Raw genomic sequence first — 21,497 nt, 5'->3', positions numbered from 1 at the left:
GGTTGGAATCAACGTTGTCAGCATCACTGGGACTTCTCCCTTTCCTGAGAGAAAATATCTTCCTAGCTCCAGTTAGAGAGATCCTAGGGAGCGACACCTATGTGACCTATTTGGGGTCACATTCCTGTCCTGTGGACGGGTGTCTGTGACCAGGGAAGAAAGATCGGAAAGAACTTGAACTTTGAGGCCAGGCGCAATGGCTCAGCAGTGGCTCATGCCTGTAATCCCGGCACTCTCGGAGGCCGAGGTGGGTGGATCACTTGAGGTCAGGAATTTGAGACCAGCCTGGCAACATGGCGAAACCCTGTCCCCATCTCCACTAAAAATACAAAAATTAGCCAGGCGTAGTGGCGGGCACCTGTCATTTCAGCTAATTGGGAGGCTGAGGCAGGAGAATTGCTTGAACCCGGGAGGTAGAGGCTGCAGTGAGCTGAGATCACACCATGGTACTCCAGACTGGGTGACAGAGTGAGACTCCATCTCAAAAAAAAAAAACAACAAGACCTTGAACATTTTGAACGTCTCCCCTTTAGACCATGTTAGCAGGATGAAGAGGACAGAGTAGCTCCCCTGAAAGAGGGGTGGGCCATTCTCAGGAATGTCTTACTGAGGGTCACAGTTGGTGAGGAACTGGACTGGCTTCTAGCTTAGTATGTTTTCCATTAAAGACCAGTGTTTCCACAAATAAATGCAGCCCACAGACCAGTGTGGCTTTACTTGATATTTGGCTTTACTTTATAAAAATACACAACTTAAATACATATGACACTCTGTTTACAAGACATAAACAACTGGTAGATTTAACATTTTCAGTTATTTCAACAGAAAGAAAATATGTAAATTACCTTGTAAGAGTAAAGAGTTCATTTATAGACTCTGCTTTCACAGTTAAGGGGGAAGAATGCCCAGGGGCAATCAATGCAGGAAGCTAACCAACACCGTCCAGCTCTCCAGCAAAACTCATCTCGCCAACAGGGCCTCTATTGCACCGCCTAATATTGCACTGCTCGTTAGACACCATCTCACTTATCCATGTCAGAAGTGTAAGCTTTTGTCTTCTCTAGAAAAGTTTAATGAAAAAAACAATGAACAAACAGTAAAACTGTGTCTTACAATTGTGCTAAATACCAATTATGAGAAGTACGAACCTCTCTTTGCTTTGCAAAGCTTGCAATGAAAGGTGGTTAGCTATATTTTGCAGCTAAGTTCATTTTCAAGTTTTACAAAAACTTTGATTCAGAGTAAGCTTGATGGGGTACAGTGGCAAAGGAGGTGACATTCCCATGCCTAGTGGAATTAGTTGTAAGGGGGCACTGTCACTGTCAAAGGCACCATGCACATGGCTTACAGCTCCACCCTTTCTAACTTTTGGCAAAATCCCTCCCTTCCCCTTGTGATGCTGTCATTGTTCTATGGGGCGCAGCTCCTTTTTTTTTTTTTTTTTCTTCTTTTTTTTGGAAACTGATTCAGAGCTTACAGTGGCTGCTTACTTACTCTGGCTATCTTTCAGAAATTTAGCTGCCTTATCTATGGCTCGTTTAACTAACAGTGAATTAGGTACTAGTTTATAGGTATAAAGAAATAGTTACTCAGTTGAGAATTCAGTATATGAGAACATACTAGAGTAAGTTTCCTGAGGTAAATGTATGCCTTAAAGAATGATGTGCAATCTATAGAACTGTAGCATTTTCTCTTGGGTGGCAACACAATGACCCCCAATTCTGGACTTTTAAATTAACAGGCTAACAAAACTAAGGATACATTGATATAGAGAAATAAAATGACAATGCTGAAGTCAAAGAAATATTGACAGCTGAGATATCAATTCAAAAGGAGGCATGAAGGGGAACAGAGGAACAGAAGGAGCCTGTATTTTAAAGTGCTTAGGTAGGTTAGAAGATGAATTTAAAATGCCTCCAGGGATTTCTAACAAGTTTAAAAAGTGTTACTTCTTGGTGACTCAGATGTTGAAGACATGGCTTTTCTTTAATAATAGCTATTCAAACTTTTTATTCTTTTTTGAAAAACAAGATCCTCTATAAAAACGTTTTAGCCATTGTAATTATTCTGCTAGCTGTTACTCTCACTAATGTATTTTGAAATCCTAACTGGCTGAAGAATTTTTAATAAGGTTGAACTACAAAGCACACATTTGCACCAATAATTTAAATTAATGCATAGATGTCTGTGAAATTTTGCATGAAGTTAGTGCCAAAAAAAAACCTTTCCATTGCAGATCATGCTTTGTTATTTCTTCATATTCTGCCGAAGGATTATAGGAGTCAGAAAAATTCTAGGACCCTGAAGCTTAACTTGCTTATTTTATTCCTTTTACGTAAATGAAGTGGTATATGGCCATTCTTAGCATTAATATGAAGGTTGGAAACTGAGTCCCAAAACCTAAGAATCAAGCTCAGGCTAAATTTCACCAACTCACACATAAGGATATGAGTGGAAGCACTAATGAATTTTCTCTGCTATAATTGCTCATCTGTGCAATACGGTTGAATGAGGTTCCCAATCTATTATGTAATAACAGTGATGAAAACTGGCACCAGCTTTTATACAGGGCCACACATTCAGTGAGTTGTCATGTCAATTTGGGCTGACACTACCATGTATGATCCCTCATTCATATGACTTCTACATTCTGCTGTGAGGGCAGACATGTCTGAGTGCTTTCAGCATGATAAAGGCCTTCCTTAAGCAAAATTTAAGTCCTGAAGAACTCTGGGTTGGAGTTCTGTAGCCTCAGAAGCCAGTTAAAGGCCAGAGGAAAATCTTGCAAGAAATAACATATATCAATCAGTTCATTTATAAAGTTGTTTTGATATTACCAAGATGAAAAGTGCTATGATAAAGCAATGTTCTGGTTTCCTGATGACAAGCTCAGTGCAGCACGAGTACAGGCATACAGTGAAAAGCTGCTGTGTGGAAAATTCACAAGACTGCAGTGGGCTTGGATTGGAAGAGAGTGGCTTTTCTTCTTAAGTGGTAAGGTAGATGCTCTCTGGCAGTCGATATGGGATAGCTTTTTAAAATCCACAGGATAGGAAGATTTTATATAGTTTCAAGCCCCAATTAGTACAGCTAATTGAAAGTATATAAAAATGTTAGTTAATGTGGCTGTAGCTAAAAATATGATGTAACAAGAGTGATGACGTAATGAGTCAAGTGGTGAGACTGGTTCTATAAGCACCGTAAGGAGTGCCAGTCCTAATACGGGAACTTCATCCACCCCTTGTATACCAAGGAGGAGACTGTGGCCAGAGAATGTATTTTGTAAGCTATAGTTTTAAAATACTGCTCTTCAGAAATTTGGAGCCCAAACAGGAATTACAGAGATTCCTCCCAATAAAGGCCCTGAGATTTCCCCTGACTGCCACCCAAAGGATCCACACTTGTCTCTGGTCAACCAGGTTCAGGTCAAGGCTTAGAAGAGGGAGGAGGCAGTGGCCAGAAGCCAGGGACTCAAGAGGAGAGAAACGATGGCAGATGTGGGGTTCAGAAAAAACACAAGAGGGGAAGAGGAAGAGGTGAAAAAAGGAAGAAACGACACTGGTGAGGAAGTGCAGAAGAGGCCAGCTTTGCTGAGGAGTGGCCCTGCCTTTCTCACCTGCCTGTGGCAAAGGCTGGCAATAAGACAAGGGCTAAGCCTCACGGGGAGTCTCTCCTACTGCATCAAGCTTGCCCTGAGCTTGGCTGGCCTTTTCCTCTGCCGATGTGCATAATCTTCAAGTGCGACTTGTAAGTATCTTTTTTTTTTTTTTTTTTTTTTTAAGACACAAGGTGTTACATTGTTGCCCAGGTGGGACTTGAGCTCCTGGGCTCAAGCAATCCTCCTGTCTCAGCCTCCTGAGTAGCTGGGACTACAGACAGATACTACTGCACCTAGCTCCTGCAAGTACTTCTGTCTTGGGGTCTGATTCCTCATTCCCAGGTGCACAATGCTCTCTACTGCTACCAGCAACCATTTCTATGGCAAGGGAAAGGCCTCAGATCCAGGGACAGGATGAGCAGCAGCTAGTGTACCTAGAATTTGTGGCTACCACCACCTTTTCTCTTAGGACTGGCTTGTCTCTCCCCCTGGTGGCTGCAGAAGAGGAACAGAGTGAATATCATAAAGGATTGCTCAATTCAGAACTGTATCACCTCATTTTACAAACTCCCAAAGGGCTGCCAAGAGTCATCATTATAGATCGATGGTTAAAATATCACCTAAGAAACTCATCGTAAAAGCAGCAACTTCTCTGTAAGGTCACATCAAACTTACAGGGATTCTGATGTTGTTTGCTTGCATTTTTGTTATTTTCTTCTCTGATGAGGAATTCAGTAAAAAACAAAAAGTGAAAGGGTCCTCTTGTCCTCTCTTCCCTCCCTCCAGGAACCTCGTGGATTTCCCCAAGTGAAATGCCTAAGGGATACTATAATTACAGAGCTGACGAATGAGAAAAAAATTCAGATTATCTAGAAATATGAAATGAAGTAAGCGACGCTCAGTTCTCTTCACTTCATACAAATGCAGGTCATTTCTCAGTAAAATGTCTATGAAATGGGCACCTGAATTACTGATATACAAATGACAACACATGAATGAAAAGAGCAGTGAGATTCTGGGAAGGAAAACTCCATGTTGGTTATTTCACCTCTAGGGAAAGTCTGTTTGCATTTGAGTCCCACACGTGGCTTTTTTCTCTACTTTCTACTTGATGTTTTTCAGGAGGGCTGTCCGAGCATTCACAACTGCTTTGAAGGCATCTTCACTGCCAGGTGCTACACATTTGTCAGGGTGAAGCAGCACAGCAAGTTTCCGATACGCTTTATTGACTTCATCCCTGGGAAAAGCAGCCAAGATCTATGTTAGTAACAAAGTCAGCCCAACCCACTGCATGTTAGCTGTTTCAATACACATATCTCTTGCAGTGAACAAATCCCAAATTAGTACCCTTTCTCAAAGGCAGGATTAAAGGACTAGAAAACAGACAATGAACCAATAAATAATACGTTATAACACAAATTGAAAAAATTATTATTACACAATGCAAAAAGTATGTAAATGCTAACAAAACACTTAGTAAAAGAATAATCAGATGAAAACAGGCAGTACTTGGCACCTCGCAGGCACTCAGCGTATCTTTGCTGATTGAAAGAATAAGGGCTTGGGCATCAGGGAAGGCACCCAGAGTCGCCTTCTGAAAGAAGGGGTTCTGGGAGAGAACCAACAGCGGCCTGGAATGGAGCCCGAACACAGCACAGACAGAAAGCAAAACAACCCCAACACCTGGGCTTGATAAACAATCACAACAGTAGGTGCTTCATGACAAGTGTGTGCTGGGAAAACTGTTTCTCGAAGTTAGGATACAGGAGGTTGTTACATAACCCAGGCATGAGTGAGTACAAGAGTTTAGATTAAGGTATTTGTGGAAGGAAACAAGGGAAGATAAAAGATAAAGAAAGAAATGGCAGAAGTGGATGATGAGCTGAATATCCAGAAGGAGAAGATGAAAGGAAAGGGGCTGAAATGAGCTCTAGGGTCAAGGTCATGAGGAATCTGAGGCCCAAGAAGGTGACACCACTGAGCAAGCAAGGGATGCTGGAAAGGGGTAGCCCAGAATGACCATGAGCTCACTGAGACCAAAGAAGAAACATGACAGAGATAAGTACTATCCGGAGAGGAAAGGAGCAGTAGCTGTGCTTTTCCAATCCGGCAGTTCCCATAAACCAGCGGCGCTCCAGGAGAGAGCTGCAGGCTTCTGAGCGCCTCAAAGAGCCAAAACTGGCTGGGGAGGGGCCTGGATACACCTGTCCCTGTCCCCACTGGTCATCATCATCTGATGTCAGGCCTCCCAGAAGGCTCTAAGTACCCAGCCACTCCCCTGTCAGATTAAGCTCTGTCTCTACCAGATGGTTTTATTTCTCACCTTCCTTTTGTAATTCAGGGTTCCAGTGATCCTATAAGCATGGATACGGCGCTTTATCAAATGCCCTAGCCTTTCTCCTTTATTTTTTATCAGAAGGATTTCTAATGTGGCTCGCCAAATCAGACGGCCTTTGATACCTTGGCTATGATGGAAAGTTTTATGAAATCAGCTTGGAGAGACTGAGGTCATAGCGTCATGTTAACAGTCCTCCAAGTCTTAGGCATACATTCTAGGGCCTTTTCTGCTTTCTGCTCTTAGAGGGGTCCTGAATTTTCTTGTTTTAGCAAGAACCTTGTTCTTTCAGAAGGCTACTCTGGCGGGGGGCCTTCCTGGTGCCCTGCATGTTGTTTTTCTACATGTATAATTTTGATAATTCGTGAACAAGAATGACATTCTCCCTCTCTGAAGCAATTCGAATTGTCAGAATTTTTATTTGTCCCAAAGACCCCACATCCTTGAGGAAGGTACAGCATCCTCCCTCTTCTCCACGAGGGAGTCCTGGGAAGGGCCCTTCCAGCCACTCTGCCTCCCGAGAGAGGGTGTGCACATGGGGTCAGTAGTTACACCTGGTCCTCTGCACTAAGAGTGCCTTTCAAGATTTGCAGGTAGCAGGAGAAACTCTCAAGATGTAACAATACATCAATTCTGTTGAAGACGAAGATTTTCTTAAAGTTCAAGAACAGTAAACACAGTTAACACTCAACAAATATCAAAACTCTCTGTAACTGAAGAAAAAAATGTTTTAAGGTTTTTTTCCCAAATGTGCTTAGTGCCATACAAAATTAGTTTGCTAGGCCCAGTGGAACAAAGGTAAGAAGCACATGTTTCTATTGGTTAAGGATATGAAACCTATAGGGGCCTGTAAGTTCTGGTAAACTTCAATTAACCAAAGTGAATATACAAGGAACCAAAAGTTTCTTCTTTCTTAATGAATATTGTTCTCAGTCTACTAACAGGTAGAAAAAGTAATCGTTTCTTAAGTTTAGAGCCAGCATCCCTTGGAGATGACACAGAAGAATTCAGAAAGAGACTATGGAGGTCTAAAAAGAAATTTAAAAGATACGGATATACAGATTCAGTGCAATCTTACTGAAACCTTACTGGCTTATTTATTTATTTATTTTTGTAAATGGAGAAGCTGATCTTAAAATATATATGGAATTACAATAGATCCTTAATAGTCAAACAATCTTGAAAAAGAAAATAGGAAGACACATTTTCCAATTTCAAAACTCACTAAAAATCTACAATAAACCAAACAGTATAGCACTAAAAAAAAAAAGATCCCGATAAACTCTATGCCTTACACATGAGGTCATCTGAATTCCCTGACAGCTTTAGAGCATCCTCAATACCACCTGGTGAATGAGTGTGCTCAGTAACAGTCTTCCCCTTCCCTTCTCCTCTTTCATTCTGGACCCGAAGATATGCTGTGAGGTCAGAATGGAGAAGAGATGTGTAGTGCTTTGGGTGCTGACGTGGCAATTTCAAGACATACTTTTTTCTTTTGTGAGAATCAAGGTGACGAAGTAGGAAGGGTGAAGTATGTGGGGGGAGTCTGGGTGCAAAATAAGACACACAAATTACAATATGTGTAGTAACGGTGGAATTAGACCATTGAAAGTTACATAACCATAATGAATAATAATTTAATTTTGGTACAGGCAACAAAGAATAGTGATTGAATTTTTTTTCCTGAATAACTCTTTTGACTTAAATAAAATAATTAACATAAATACACACACAGAGGGCTGGGTGCAGTGGTGGCTCACGCCTATAATCCCAGCACTTTGGGAGGCCAAGGCGGTTGGATCACCCGAAGCCAGGAGTTCAAGATCAGCCTGGCCAACATGGCAAAACCCCATCTCTACTAAACATTCAAAAATTAGCCAGGCGTGGTGGCGTGTGCCTGTAATCCCAGCTACTCAGGAGGCTGAGGCAGGAGTATTGCTTCAACCCAGGAGGCAGAGGTTTCAGTGAGCTGAGATCACACCACTGCTCTCCAGCCGGGGTGACAGAGTGAGACTCTGTTTCAAAAATAAAAATAAATAAAAAATAAAATAAACAAACAAATACACACACAGATGAGGAACATACACACAGATGAGGAATGTGCAGGGCTTTAGACAGTTGAACATATAGTGTTCCAGGGTAAGAACCAATTATACCACCAACTCCTGAGATTCTTGAACATGCTTAATCTCACTGAATCCCAGTTTTCCCACCTACAAAATGAAATGTTTGTACAAGTTGATTGCCAACATGCTTTCCTCCTCTAACATTCTATGATTGAATAATTCTCGTTAGTTTTTTTTTAAAGTTACATTAGCTTCAAGGCTCTTCTTGTTCCACACAGATAAAAGCAGAGCATACCATTTCACGAAGTGTTTATGCACATACATGACACAATTTTCTTTTTTTTTTTTTTTTGAGACGGAGTCTCACTCTGTTGCCCGGGCTGGAGTGTGGTGGCCGGATCTCAGCTCACTGTAAGCTCTGCCTCCTGGGTTTACGCCATTCTCCTGCCTCAGCCTCCCGAGTAGCTGGGACTACAGGCGCCCGCCACCTCGCCCGGCTAGCTTTTTGTATTTTTTAGTAGAGACGGGGTTTCACCGTGTTAGCCAGGATGGTCTCGATCTCCTGACCTCGTGATCCGCCCGTCTCGGCCTCCCAAAGTGCTGGGATTACAGGCTTGAGCCACCGTGCCCGGCATGACACAATTTTCTTACCGGGCAACTGTGCCCTCTATTTTGTCTCTTTGGTATTCAGCTAATTCAGTGAAACAGAGTCATTCTGATATATTTTCATACATCTTCGTATTTCCAGCCAATTGGAAGAAGATGTACTGCACCTATAATTTTGGTGATGGGGTCTTTCTTTATGATAGAAGTCAGCACTGAGAATCCCAGAGCGCTTACCTTGACGCCCCAGGTTTGACTCCCAGCATGTCCCAACTGTCTTTACTATTTCGAATTCTGCGAATGGCATCTGCCTGTTCTTTGGTGAAACTAGCACTGCTATTTGTGGTAGGGCGTTTCCCGCCATTTTCACATAAATCAACTATGGATACATAAAAGGTCTGCAAGAAGAAAACACATCCCAGGGTAGAAATGATTTTGTGAAAATAGGAATTCCTTTTAAACATCAACTTAAAATACTTTTAATATATTCCAGCAACTCTTAGAAGTCATGTATAAAGCAAATACATACTTTGGAAGATTTTTTTTTTATACTATTTAAATATATATATTCATATATTTTAATACGCAAAAAGTGTAAGGAATAAAATTAAAGTGGCTGATAATCCTACTTTCAGATAACCACAATTGAAGTTAAAAAGTAACAGATGAGCTGGGCATGGTGGCTCACGCCTATAATCCCAGCATTTTGGGAGGCCAAGGCGCACGGACTGCTTGAGCTCAGGAGTTTGAGATCAGCCTGGGCAACACGGCAAACCACCGTCTCCACCAAAAAAAAAAAAAAAAAAAAAAAAAAAAAAATTGGCCAAGTGTGGTGGTGCACCACCCAAGCAGTAGTCCCAGCTACTTGGATGGTGAGGTGGGAGGATGCTCGAACCCAGGAAGTGAAGGCTGCAGTGAGCCCAGATCATGCCACTGTACTCCAGCCTGGGTGACAGAGCCAGACCCTGTCTCAAAAAACAACCAACCAACCAAAACAAAAGTAATAGATGAACACTGTTAGAAAAATTCAAATAGTAAAGAAAAGTGTAAAATGAAAACTGTGTCTCTCTACTCCTCAAGTTCCTCTCCTGGAGGTAACCATTGTTAATTTTTTTTGAGCATCCTTCTAGAAAAATTTACCATGAGTATGCCAGTATATACACAGACCCATAATCTTTCAACATGTACTAAAGGAGATCAGATTAAACACATCTTAGCACCTTGTATTTTTTTCCACATAATAATACATCCTGGAATCTTTCTATAGCTACATGTAGAGACTTTCTTTGTTCTTTTAAATGACTGTTCAGTATTGTATGGTGTGGGCTGTACCATAATTTGTGTAACCAACTCTCCATTCTTGGACAAGTCAGTTGTTTTTAATTTTTTTGCTACTACAAACAGTGTTTGTGTATACATCTCTGTACACTTGTGGGGATACTGCTTTAGGATAAATTCCTAAAAGCAGAACTGTTGAGCCGGAGTATATGCACATTTTAATTTTTGAGTCTGACAACCGTTGTCCAAAAAAAGCTGTACCAGTTTACATTCCATCACTGTGTGTGTGAGAGAGAGTGCCTATTTCTCCATACCCTCATTAACACTGTCCATTATCAAACATCTTAATTTTTGCTAATCTGATATATATGTAATATAGTTTGATTTGCATTTGTTTAATTATAAGTGAAAGTGGGTATCTTTCCAAATGCTTATGGCCTTTTCTTTTTCTGCAAACTTTATATTCTTTGCCCATTTTTACAATTTTGTGTTTTCTTTTTTTTAAGACAGGGTCTCTCTATGTTGGTCAGGCTGGTCTCAAACTCCTGAGCTCAAGTGATCCTGTCTCAGCCTCCTGAGCAGCTGGGATTACAGGTATGCACCACTGCACCTGGCTACACTTTTCTGATTTTTTTTAAAGTGAAAGCTTTTTTTGACTCTGCTCCTGTTTCATGTTCTGTGCACACTGTAATTATTACTGAACAATACTCATTTACCACACTACAGCTACTTTTAAATGGACATATCTCCTCTACTAATTTCTTTAAAAATATTTTCCTCTTCTTTTTTGGATTCTTCTATAGTTCTTGTTATCTTCTAAAATTTTTAGCTTTCTTTCAGACTCTTCTTTCTTACCTCTAGTATTAGCCAATCAACCTGGTAACCTAACAAGAAGCCTTGACGTCTGAAAAGGGGTGTCAAAGGAATACCACTAGAGACCAAGACACAAGACGTATTAGCTTGGCTTTAGTCTATCTTAATATTGCTCTCTCTGTTAACAGTATCAACCAGATAAAACCAAGTTACTTCCTGACATAAAATGTCTATTAAGTAGATAGGAAATAAAGAAAATATTTAATAAGTTGAACCAACAGGAAAGCACTACTTTTAAGTACTTACTTATAGAATACTGTAATTATTCTCTTCTTGTCTTTTTTTTTTTTTTTAACAGACTAATTTATCCATTAGTTCTATCCAAGATGTAGCTAAAAAGATACAAGTCACATAAAAGGGATCACAGTTCACGGATATTTGCTAGCTGTGTGTCAGTAAGATTGGTCTTCTAGCCTATGAGTTAGCCTGAAATATGAGTATTCATAGATTTCTGAAGGCACAAGGATTCATTCATCACACACATGGTTATAGAAGACAAGCCATGGTGTGGGCTACAGAATACTAGGATTGAGACCAAAGCCTGTTGAAATTTCACGTCTGAGTTCCAGCTATGACAGAGTAATGAATACTGGACTAGACCTCCTGCCATCAACTACTATTGAACTGGAAAAAAAACTGTTGGTAGTAGACAACAGCAAGTACAAGACCATTCCCTGAGAGATAAGCCCCACAATCACCTGGTTGTCTACTTGGAGTCCATTTCCTGACCACGTCACAGAGAGCTGGAGTCTGAGCAGACACAAGTCTCATTGAGCTGAGGAGGTGGCTAGAATCTGCAAAGCAGGCCATTGGAGAGAAGAGAGCTGTGCAGAGCTGGGCACCAAGTCCATATGGGGGTCTCTCATGAGTCTGTGGCCAAAGGCTGGGCTATAATATGCATAGGGTGAGATCACTCAAGGCTTACCAGGTAACAGCTGCTATGGGGTTGAGAACAAAACCAATATCCTGAGTTCTAGTGGTGCTACAGAAAGAGCTATCCTGGGAACAGTATGGTTTAGCCTTGTCAGAGTGGAGATATTGCCTTAACCCCTTATTAATTGCCCTACCACCTATTGAGGCACCACAGAAAGGCTGTGCCCTAAAAATTATAGACTCATCCTAACAAAACCTAAAACCAAGAGCTGACAAGATCTGCAAAAGAGACAGAATTTGGAAGCTGAGTCCTGCCAAATTAGAAGGGCTTGGGAAACACTTTGAGCTTTCTTCAAATCCTTGCTATTAAGGCAAAAAACAAACAAAAACAAACAAACAAAAAAAAAACACCAAGTCAACACAAGTTCATTGTAATTTGCCAATAATTAAAGTGCCTCCTGAGGAATCAAAAATCAACACTAAACAGTCTTCAATCAAGAATCAACAGTCTTCTGAGGAAGACAAAAGAATCTAAAGTCTCTACAATGTGTTATCCACAATGTCTGGTGTTCAATCAAAAACCACTATTCATACAAAGAAACATGAAAATGTGATCCATAGTCAGGAAAAAAAAGTAGTAAATAGAAACTGAACTCAAGATGGTTCAAATGTTGGACTTCGCAGACAAAGACTGTAAAACAGCTATTATAAATATTTCAAAGAGGTAAAGAAAAATACATACAAAGAAGTAAAGGAAAATATACTCTTAATGAGTGGGCAGACAATCTAATAGAGAACTGAGAACTATACTGGGAACCAATTGCAAATTCTAGAGCTGAAAACTTCCCTCAGTGAATTTAACAGTAGATTGTCAGTGGTGAAGTAAAATCAACAGAGACTATGCAATCTGAAAAATGCAGAAAAAAATAGATTAAAAATAAATATAGCCTCAGGGACTCTGGGACAAAATCAAATGGTCTAATATACATGTAATTGGAGGCCAAGAAGGTAAAGAGAGCCAGAATGTGGCCAAAAAAAAAATCTGAAGAAATAATAGTAAAACAAAAACAAAACAAAAAACTTCCCATATTTGATGAAAAACACCTACCTACCAATCTTAGAAACTCAGTAAATCCCAAATAGAATAAAAATGAAGAGAATCACATCTTGGCACATCATATTCTAACTGCTGAAAAACCAAAGAAAAGAGAAACTCTTGAAAGCAGCCAGGGAGAAAAAAGGGCACATTAGGCACAGAGATTAATAAGAGTCAGAATGAGTGCTAACATCTCATGAAACACAATGAAGCCAGAAGAGAATGGACCAGCATCTTTAAAGTGCTGAAAAAAATTTCATTTCTAACAATTATGTCCCTTGGACAAATCACTTTACTACCCTTAGATGCTCTCATATATGAAATGATAACAATACCTGCCATACATTGTTGTTATAAGTCTCCATGTGATGAAATGTATAACTTCTCCAGAATGGTAAAGTACTAGTCAAATGGTTAGGTATCGTTATTATACACATACAGGCACAAACTCACATTGCTCCATGTACTCAAAAGAATAGAAAGCATGGCAAACCAGCATCAACTTTATTTCATTTTGAAATAGAAAATACTTTTGCTTAATTCAGCCTGTCAGCCAAGGAAGAGATCTGTCTTCTAGTAGGAGGAGTGACATCTTGTGAGAAGGAAATTCAGCATAAAAGATTAAGTACAATCCCACTCAACAATTAAGAACAACTCTTTATAGTGTAACTATATTATTTGAAATGCTAAAAATTCCCAAAATATCAGATATATTCATAAGAAGAAAAATACATTATTCATGCTACCACTTACCTCCAAATGTATCTATAATTAAGGGCTGACTTTATAAGTTACTGTTTTAAATAGCCTATTTCCCTTAAAATTACTCAAGATGAGTAGGTTTTTTTAAAGTGGCCATCTATTCAGGTTGCAATGTGAGCATCTCCCTCTATTTCCTGCTTGATTGGCAAGGCCTTATTTTTGTGTGACTGGCTGGAGTCTATACTGAGAGTCTCCTATTCTCTAACTGTACCCCTGTGGGCTACAATATAGGATTATACGAGCTGTGGCAAGGCAATTTTGCCACAGTAATGCTTCTATTTGATTATGCATATAAATGTAATACCATTAGCCAAAGGTGGCTTTGAAGAAAATCTCTGTCCTGCTTAAGCAGTGTATAATAACTGTTGTTAAACTTGATGATCTTCAGGATCACCTGGAGAGTTTTTTCAAAATATAGCTTCCTGGGCTCCACTGCAACATAAGCTTCCAGTAGGTCTGGAGCCCAGAAGTATGTATTTTGAAGAATTTCCTCAGGTAATTCTGATGATCAGCTAAGTTTCATCTAAAATAGACAGCAGGCAGATCACTCATTCTCATTCTCTCTTCCTTTCTCTCCCCCTTTCTCTATTTCTATCTCACTAGATTCTTTGAAAAGAAAGAGCTTATTCTAATGAGAAATTCCTATTACTTTTTTGCTTCCTATAATTTAAACTAAAAATTGGCACAGTGGCCTTGACACAAACCTTAAAACGACAAAATGCTAGCTTACCTGGAACATCTCATTAATGCCTTCTCCAGTTTGTGCTGAAGTTTCAAAGTACAGGAACCCTTTGCTTTCAGCCCAAAGACGTCCTTCACTTTCATCTACACAGCGGTGTTTGGTACAATCAATCTGAAATAGAAGGGGTCGGGGGGCAGAGAGAAGATTACAACCTTGTCCTACTAGAATGGACCCAGTGAGGGTCTTTGTCAATCCTTTACTAAGGCAAAGCTATTCTTAGTAAACATCTGCACTAGTATGTAAAATTACCAGGACCAAAGGGACACAAACAAAACCTAATATTGAATGTAGACTGATATTCTATGGCAATAGGACGAGTGCCTGTTGCTGTAATGTCCCACCTGATCCCTTGGGAAAACAGCTGTTACTCAGTTCTGTGAAAGTTGGTTTCATGATATCTGCCATACCCTTGGGGCCACAGTCTGCTTTTCATACCTTTCCATAGTCCACATCACCTAATTAATGCCCCTACTCCAGTCGGGTCAGAGTGTGATTATTAGGACCCATTGCTCCCGCTCAGTCACAAACATCCTTCCCCAAGTATGGCACCAGGAAAAAAAAAAAAAGTATACAAATCTTGATGTAGCAGGTTTTAGGTTGCTGTGCTGTTTTCTTTTTGTCTTAGGGACGTTATGTTTTGAAAGGTTATTGATTCCCATATTATACAATAAGGAATTTTTCTTTTCTTTTTGTTTCCCAACACTCAAAGCTCCACTCTTCCCCTAGAAACCTGAACACACCATTTCCAGAGGGGTTACCTTGTTGGCACAAACTACAAATATAATATTTTCCATGTTTCCATGAGGTCCAAGCTCTTGCTTCATTTCTGCCAGCCACGCATCAAGGGCGTCAAAGGAGTCTTTCTGCCCAACATCATAGACAAGTATCACACCCTGTGTGTCCTTATAAAACTCATTTCGAACCTTCAAATAAAAGGACAGATACACAAAACGTAGTTTTTGTGATGTTATAAGAATATATCTCATAGTCATTAACCTGGCAAAGTGTGTTCTCTTGTGTATTCTTAGTGTTTGCTATTGCATCTGTTTCTACTGGTCTTCAGAGGATTTTTTATAGAATCAAAGTAATGTCATTCTAAAAATGTATTAGTATAGAAAGGACCTACAATGGAAAACAATAGCCTCCTGCCCCACCCCATCCCACCTCCAGTTCCACTCCCTAGAGGAAATCAGTCTTTAATTATTAGTAGACCTTAAAAGAACACCAATTATATAAAGTTCTTCTTAGGAGGAATTAGGAGGGTGAGTGAGCAATTCAAAAGAACTTAAGGCAAAAATGACACAAGTGTCAGCAATGGGTACAGCCATTTATAAATCATATCCCAAAGCTGGCTTCCCCCAGGGTGCTAGACAGAGCTTTCCTGACTCTCGGGTCTGCACACCAACTTTAGAACTCCAAACTCAGAGCCTCAGTGTAATACAATGGAAAAGAGCACAGGCTCTGGAGTCAGACAGATCTGGGTTCACACTTACTTACTAGTTGTGTGATCTTGGGCAAGTCACTTAACCTCTCTGCGTCTCAGTTTCCTCATCTGTAAAATGGGGATAATACTACTTACTTCACAGGGTTATTATGAAGGTTAAATGAGATAATGCAGGCAAAGTACTTAGCATGGTGCCTGAAAAACAATGTCTATTTAACACCCTCCCCTTCCTTCCCTGCATCCATTCTCTGAGCTTCATTCCAAATCCGGGAAGAAGCAGCATGAAGTATGGGCATACTCAAACATTAGGGCCAGAGAGAGGTTAAGTGGGTGAGGAGCAGCATTGACAGACAGGGTTTCCGGGACAAAGTTCCAGAAAGAACCCTGACAGAGGCCATATATTATACGTTCTTTTCACAGAATTCCCAAATGTACTCAGACCCACACAGGCTATGTAGTATAAGAAATGAAAACATGTTATACATATCAGGTAGGGTTTCTGGGCATAGGCAGGTATCTGCACCAAGGATATTAAGTGCTCCTATTTGTTTACAGATAACTAAGAAGCTATCCCCTAAAGTTAAAACCAACAAAATCAGAAAGAACTGAAGATGACTAAGCCACCAGTCCCCTTCCTCAGTACTCATGGTCTTTGGCCCTTCTACAGTAGTAACAATGGGCTCTCTCTTCTTTCCTAAAACTCTCGCTGCCTTGGCTCCCATACATCACATTCCCTAGGCTCTTAAATTCTCTTTCACCAACTCCTCTTCTCTCTATTGCTCCCATTCCAGCTTACCACCAAAATCCCCCAAATCCTGTCCTGTGCCCTCTTCCTGTCTTTTTGAATCCTTCCTCCCAATCAGCAACATCAACCACTTGTACAGTTTCAACTGTGAGAATCTCCAAGATGAGCCCTCTCCTCTGAGGTGCCAGACTTCCATTTCTAATTAGCACCAGATTCTTCCAGCTGAATGTCCTGTTGGAATCTCAAATTCAATATGCACACAGGAAACCCTTTAACTTCTTCCTTCTTAAACTATTCTCCAAAGTTCCAACTTTCTCAAACAATGTTAAAAGTTTCTGATCAGTCCTCCACCAACCTTCCGAGTCTTATCCTCCCACTATCCCCGACCTTCAAAGTGGGTAATCTCTCGTTCCCCAAACCTGCCCCATGCCTTTCTAATTCCATCTGGAAACAGACACCTCTTTATCTTTAATTGTTCAAGCCCTGGCTATAATGCTGTATCTCTCATGCAGCTTTCTCTGTCCCATTCCTCACCATCCAGCCCCCTACTCCTGCAAAACAGAATGTAATCTCTACGTCCCCTGGAGTACCATATGGTTTTGTACTCCTAATAGTGCTATCACTTCCTGCCCAGTTTTACAGTTAGTAGCATATCCAGCTGTCTTCCCTCCTACACTAGAAGAAATGTGAAGACATGCATCTTCATGTATCCACCCTTGTGTCACCCACAGGGCCTAGCAGAGACAGGCACACCTCACTTTACTGCACCTATGTAAGGCACACAGGCACACCTCACTTTATTGCATGGTATGTACATATTGTGTTTTTTTACAAAGTGAAGATTTGTGGCAACCCCAAGTCAAGCAAGTCTATCGGTGCCATTTTTCCACAGTGTGTGTTCATTTTATGTGTGTGTCACATTTTGGTAACACTTATAATATTTCAAATTTCATCATTATATCTGTTATGATGATCTGTGATCAGTGATATCTGTTACTATTTTAAGTGTTTTGGGGTACCATGAACATATAAGATCATTTAAGACAGCAAACTTAATAAATGTTGTATATATTCTGACTGTTCCACCAAATGGCTGTTGCCCCATCTCTCTTCCACTCCTTGGGCCTTCCTATTCCATGAGACAAAACAATATTGAAAGTAGGTTAATTAATAACAATACAATGGCCCCTAAGTGTTCAAGTAAAAGGAAGAGTCACATATCTCTCATTTTAAATCAAAATCTTGAAATGATTAAGCTTAGTGAGGAAGGCATTTCGAAAACTGGCCAAAAGCTGGGCCTTTTGTACCAAATTAAAAGTGCTACTCTTGTAAACACATGAATGATAAGAAAGTGAGACAGCATATTGCTGACATGGAGAAAGCGTTAGTGGTCTGGATAGAAGTCCAAACCAGCCTCAACCTTCTCTTAAGCCAAAACCTAATGCACAACAAGTCTGTAACTCTCTTCATTTCCATGAAGGCTGAGAGAGATGAGGAAGCTGCAGAGGAAAAGTTGGAAGCTAGCAGTGGTTGGTTCGTGAGGTTTAAGGAAAAAAGCCATCTTCGCAACATAAAAGGGCAACATGAAGCAGCATATGTTGATATAGTGCTGCAAATTATTCAAAATATCTAGCTAAGATCCTTGATGAAGGTGGCTAATCTAAGCAATAGATTTTCAATGTAGATGAAACAGCCTTGGAATAGATAGATCTAATGGAAGAAGATGATATCTAAGACTTTCAAGGCTAGAAAGGAAAAGTCAATGCCTGGCTTCAAAAGCTTCAAAGGACAGGCTGACTCTCTTGTTACAGGCTAACAGAGCTATTAGGGGCTAAATGAGCTGATGCTCATTTGCCATAACGAAAATCCTAGGGCCCTTAAGAATTATGCTAAATCTGCTCTGCCCGTGCTCTATAAATGGAACAGCAAGGTCTGGATGACAGCACATCTGTTTAAGCACAGTTTACTGAATATTTTAAGCCCACTATTGAGACCTACTACTCAGAAAAAAAGATTCCTTTCAAAATATTACTGCTCATTCACAATGCACTTAGTTACCCAAGAGCTCTGATGGAGATGTACAAGGAGATTAAAGCTGTTTTTATTATGCCTGCTAACACAACATCCATTCTGCAATCCATGGATCAAGGAATAATTTTGACTTTGAAGTCTTACTGTTTAAGAAATACATTTTGCAAGGCTATAGCTTCCATAGTGATTCAATTTGCATGGCAAAGCAAATTGAAAACCTTTTGGAAAGCATTCACCATGCTAGATACCATTAAGAACATCCGTGATTCAGGGGAGAGGTCAAAGTATCAACCTTAACAAGAGTTTGGAAGTTGGATCCAACCCTTGCAGATAACTTTGGAGGAGTTCAAGACATCAGTGGAGGAAGTAACTGCAGATGTGGTGGAAACAGGAAGAAAACTAGAATTAGAAACAGGGCCTGAAGATGTGACTGTATTACTGCAGTCTCACAGTAAAAAATAAATAAGGAATTGCTACATATCAATGAGCAAAGAAAGTGGTTTCTTGAGATGGAATCTACTCCTAGTGAAGATGCTATGAACATTGTTGAAATGACAACCAAGAATTTAGAATATTACATAAACTTAGTTGATAAAGCAGCAGCAGAGTTTAACTGAATTGACTCCAATTTTGAATGAAGTTCTAATGTGGGTGAAAATGCTGTCAAATACCATTGCATGGTACAGAGAAATCTTTCATGAAAGGAAGAGTCAATCAATGTGGCAAACTTTATTGTTGTCTTATTTTAAGAAACTGCCACATCAACCACCACCCTGATCAGTCAGCAGCCATCATCACTGAGGCAGCCTCTGATCACAATGGAATCAAACTAGAAATCAGTAACAGAAGGATAACAGGAAAATCTCCTAACACTTGGAAACTAAACACCACACTTTTTTTCTTTTGTTTTTGTATGTGTGTATGTGTTTTTTTTTTTTTGAGACGGAGTTTCGCTCTTTTTGCCCAGGCTGGAGTGCAATGGTGTGATCTCGGCTCACCGCAACCTCCGCCTCCCAGATTCAAGCGATTCTCTTGCCTCAGCCTCCCGAGTAACTGGGATTACAGGCATGTGCCACCATGCCTAGCTAATTTTGTATTTTCAGTAGAGATGGGGTTTCTCCATGTTGGTCAGGCTGGTCTTGAACTCCCGACCTCAGGTGATCCACCCGCCTCGGCCTCCCAAAGTGCTGGGATTACAGGCGTGAGCCACCGCACCCAGCATTTTTTTGTGTTTTTTTTGTTTTTGAATAACACACTTTCTTTTTCAAAATGGAGTTTCACTCTTTCACCCAGGCTGGAGTGAAGTGGCGCGATTTTGGATCCCTGTAACCTCCGCCTGTTCAAGTGATTCTCCTGCCTCAGCCTCCTGAGAAGCTGGGATTACAGGGATGCACCACCACGCCCGGCTCATGTTTGTATTTTTAATAGAGACAGGGTTTCGCCATGTTGGCCAGGCTGGTCTCGAATTCCTGACCTCAGGTAATCTACCCTTCTTGGCCTCCCAAAGTGCTGGGATTACAGGCATGAGCTACTGTGCCCGGCCTGAATAACACACTTCTAAATAACTCATGCGTCAAACACAAAGTCTCAAGGGAAATTAAAGAAATACATTGAACTGAATGAAAATGAAAATACAACATCTCAGAATTTGTGGGATACAAAGCTGTGCTGAGAGGGAAATATGTAGCATTAAATTAATTTATTAAAAAAGGAAAAAGTCTCAAATCAATAATCTAAGATCCCACCTCAAGAATCTAAAACAAAAAGAGCAAAATAAGCTTAAAGCAAGCAGAGAGAAGGAAATGATGAAGATAAGGGCAGAAGTGAAACAGCCAAACCAGAAAAGAGCAAAAAACCTCCTTAGGAAAAATGACAAAGCCCAAGGAAGGAAAAACAAAAGAGAATGGTCATGAGATTCATGTGGGGATTACTTAGAGCTGGCAAGCAGATGAAAATAAACCAAGTGGTTGCTTTAGTTTCTTCTCTGGAAAGAATGCAGATGACTAGGCATGAATAGGAACGATCACTCCAGTACTCTGCTGTCAAAGAAGTCACATCACTGAATTCTTTTTTTTTTTTTTTTTTTTTTTTTTTTTTTTTTGAGGCGGAGTCTCGCTCTGTCGCCCAGGCTGGAGTGCAGTGGCGCGATCTCGGCTCACTGCAAGCTCCGCCTCCCGGGTTCACGCCATTCTCCTGCCTCAGCCTCCCGAGTAGCTGGGACTACAGGCGCCCACAACCGCGCCCGGCTAATTTTTTGTATTTTTAGTAGAGACGGGGTTTCACCGTGGTCTCGATCTCCTGACCTTGTGATCCGCCCGCCTCGGCCTCCCAAAGTGCTGGGATTACAGGCGTGAGCCACCGCGCCCGGCCACATCACTGAATTCTTAAGTCCAAGCATAAATGTAATTTTTTTTTTTCACATTTTAGGCTAAAGTATGAGGTAAAAAGCAAAAGTCCTCTGAAAGTCAAAATGTCTTATCGAAATGTTTGAAATATTAGCAATGAAATTTCCTACCACTATTTAACAGGATAACCTAAAAGATCAACAGGTGTCTATTAACTTAAGGCTCTGAAGGCAAGCCACGATCAAGCTAAAATTATGCAATTTTACACATGATATCAATATTGGTTGTTTCATATAATTCAGGATCTCTCCCCAAACCACCACCAATACTGGATATAGCTTTTGTCAAAAAGGCTTTCTTACCTCATAGAAGAAGGGATGTCCAGCCATATCAAAGATGTTAACTTTGATTTCTCTGTCTCTGACGTGTACCCTGAAATGTTCAAATGGAAACAATCCCAAAGAAAGTCATGGTTTCTCCATTTACCTTAGTATCATTTATAAATTTCAAAAGGGTATGTGTATGCAATTTATGAAGCTTTCTTAGTGCCTCTTCTTCATTCCAGATCATCTTTACAACAGCAGTCAGCAACCTGACAGAAGACCCTGCTTTCTTTCTTTTTTTTTTTTTTGAGACGGAGTCTCGCTCTGTTGCCCAGGCTGGAGTGCAGTGGCCAGATCTCAGCTCACTGCAAGCTCCGCCTCCC

General features: G+C 40.5%; 2 protein-coding genes across 2 annotated transcripts in view; both read right to left on the bottom strand.

Moving 5' to 3' along the window:
- Positions 1 to 21,497, bottom strand: part of PTRHD1 (peptidyl-tRNA hydrolase domain containing 1) — a 385,343-nt gene that overhangs the window by 149,464 nt on the left and 214,382 nt on the right. The gene's annotated exons all lie outside the window — the stretch shown is intronic.
- DNAJC27 (DnaJ heat shock protein family (Hsp40) member C27) overlaps positions 718 to 21,497 on the bottom strand; it is a 29,765-nt gene continuing 8,985 nt past the window's right edge. The window contains exons 3-7 of the mRNA XM_050753679.1: positions 21,154 to 21,223; positions 14,985 to 15,149; positions 14,215 to 14,337; positions 8,840 to 9,000; positions 718 to 4,835 (exon numbers count right to left, since the gene is read on the bottom strand). Coding sequence (XP_050609636.1) covers positions 4,703 to 4,835; positions 8,840 to 9,000; positions 14,215 to 14,337; positions 14,985 to 15,149; positions 21,154 to 21,223 — 652 coding nt within the window. The 3' untranslated portion in view covers positions 718 to 4,702. The remainder of the gene's footprint in view (positions 4,836 to 8,839; positions 9,001 to 14,214; positions 14,338 to 14,984; positions 15,150 to 21,153; positions 21,224 to 21,497) is intronic.

Source organism: Macaca thibetana, chromosome 13 (assembly GCF_024542745.1).
Source record: "Macaca thibetana thibetana isolate TM-01 chromosome 13, ASM2454274v1, whole genome shotgun sequence".
NCBI classification, from domain to species: domain Eukaryota; kingdom Metazoa; phylum Chordata; class Mammalia; order Primates; family Cercopithecidae; genus Macaca; species Macaca thibetana.
Note: the sequence above shows the minus strand (reverse complement) of the source record. Positions and strands in the feature narration are given on the sequence as shown.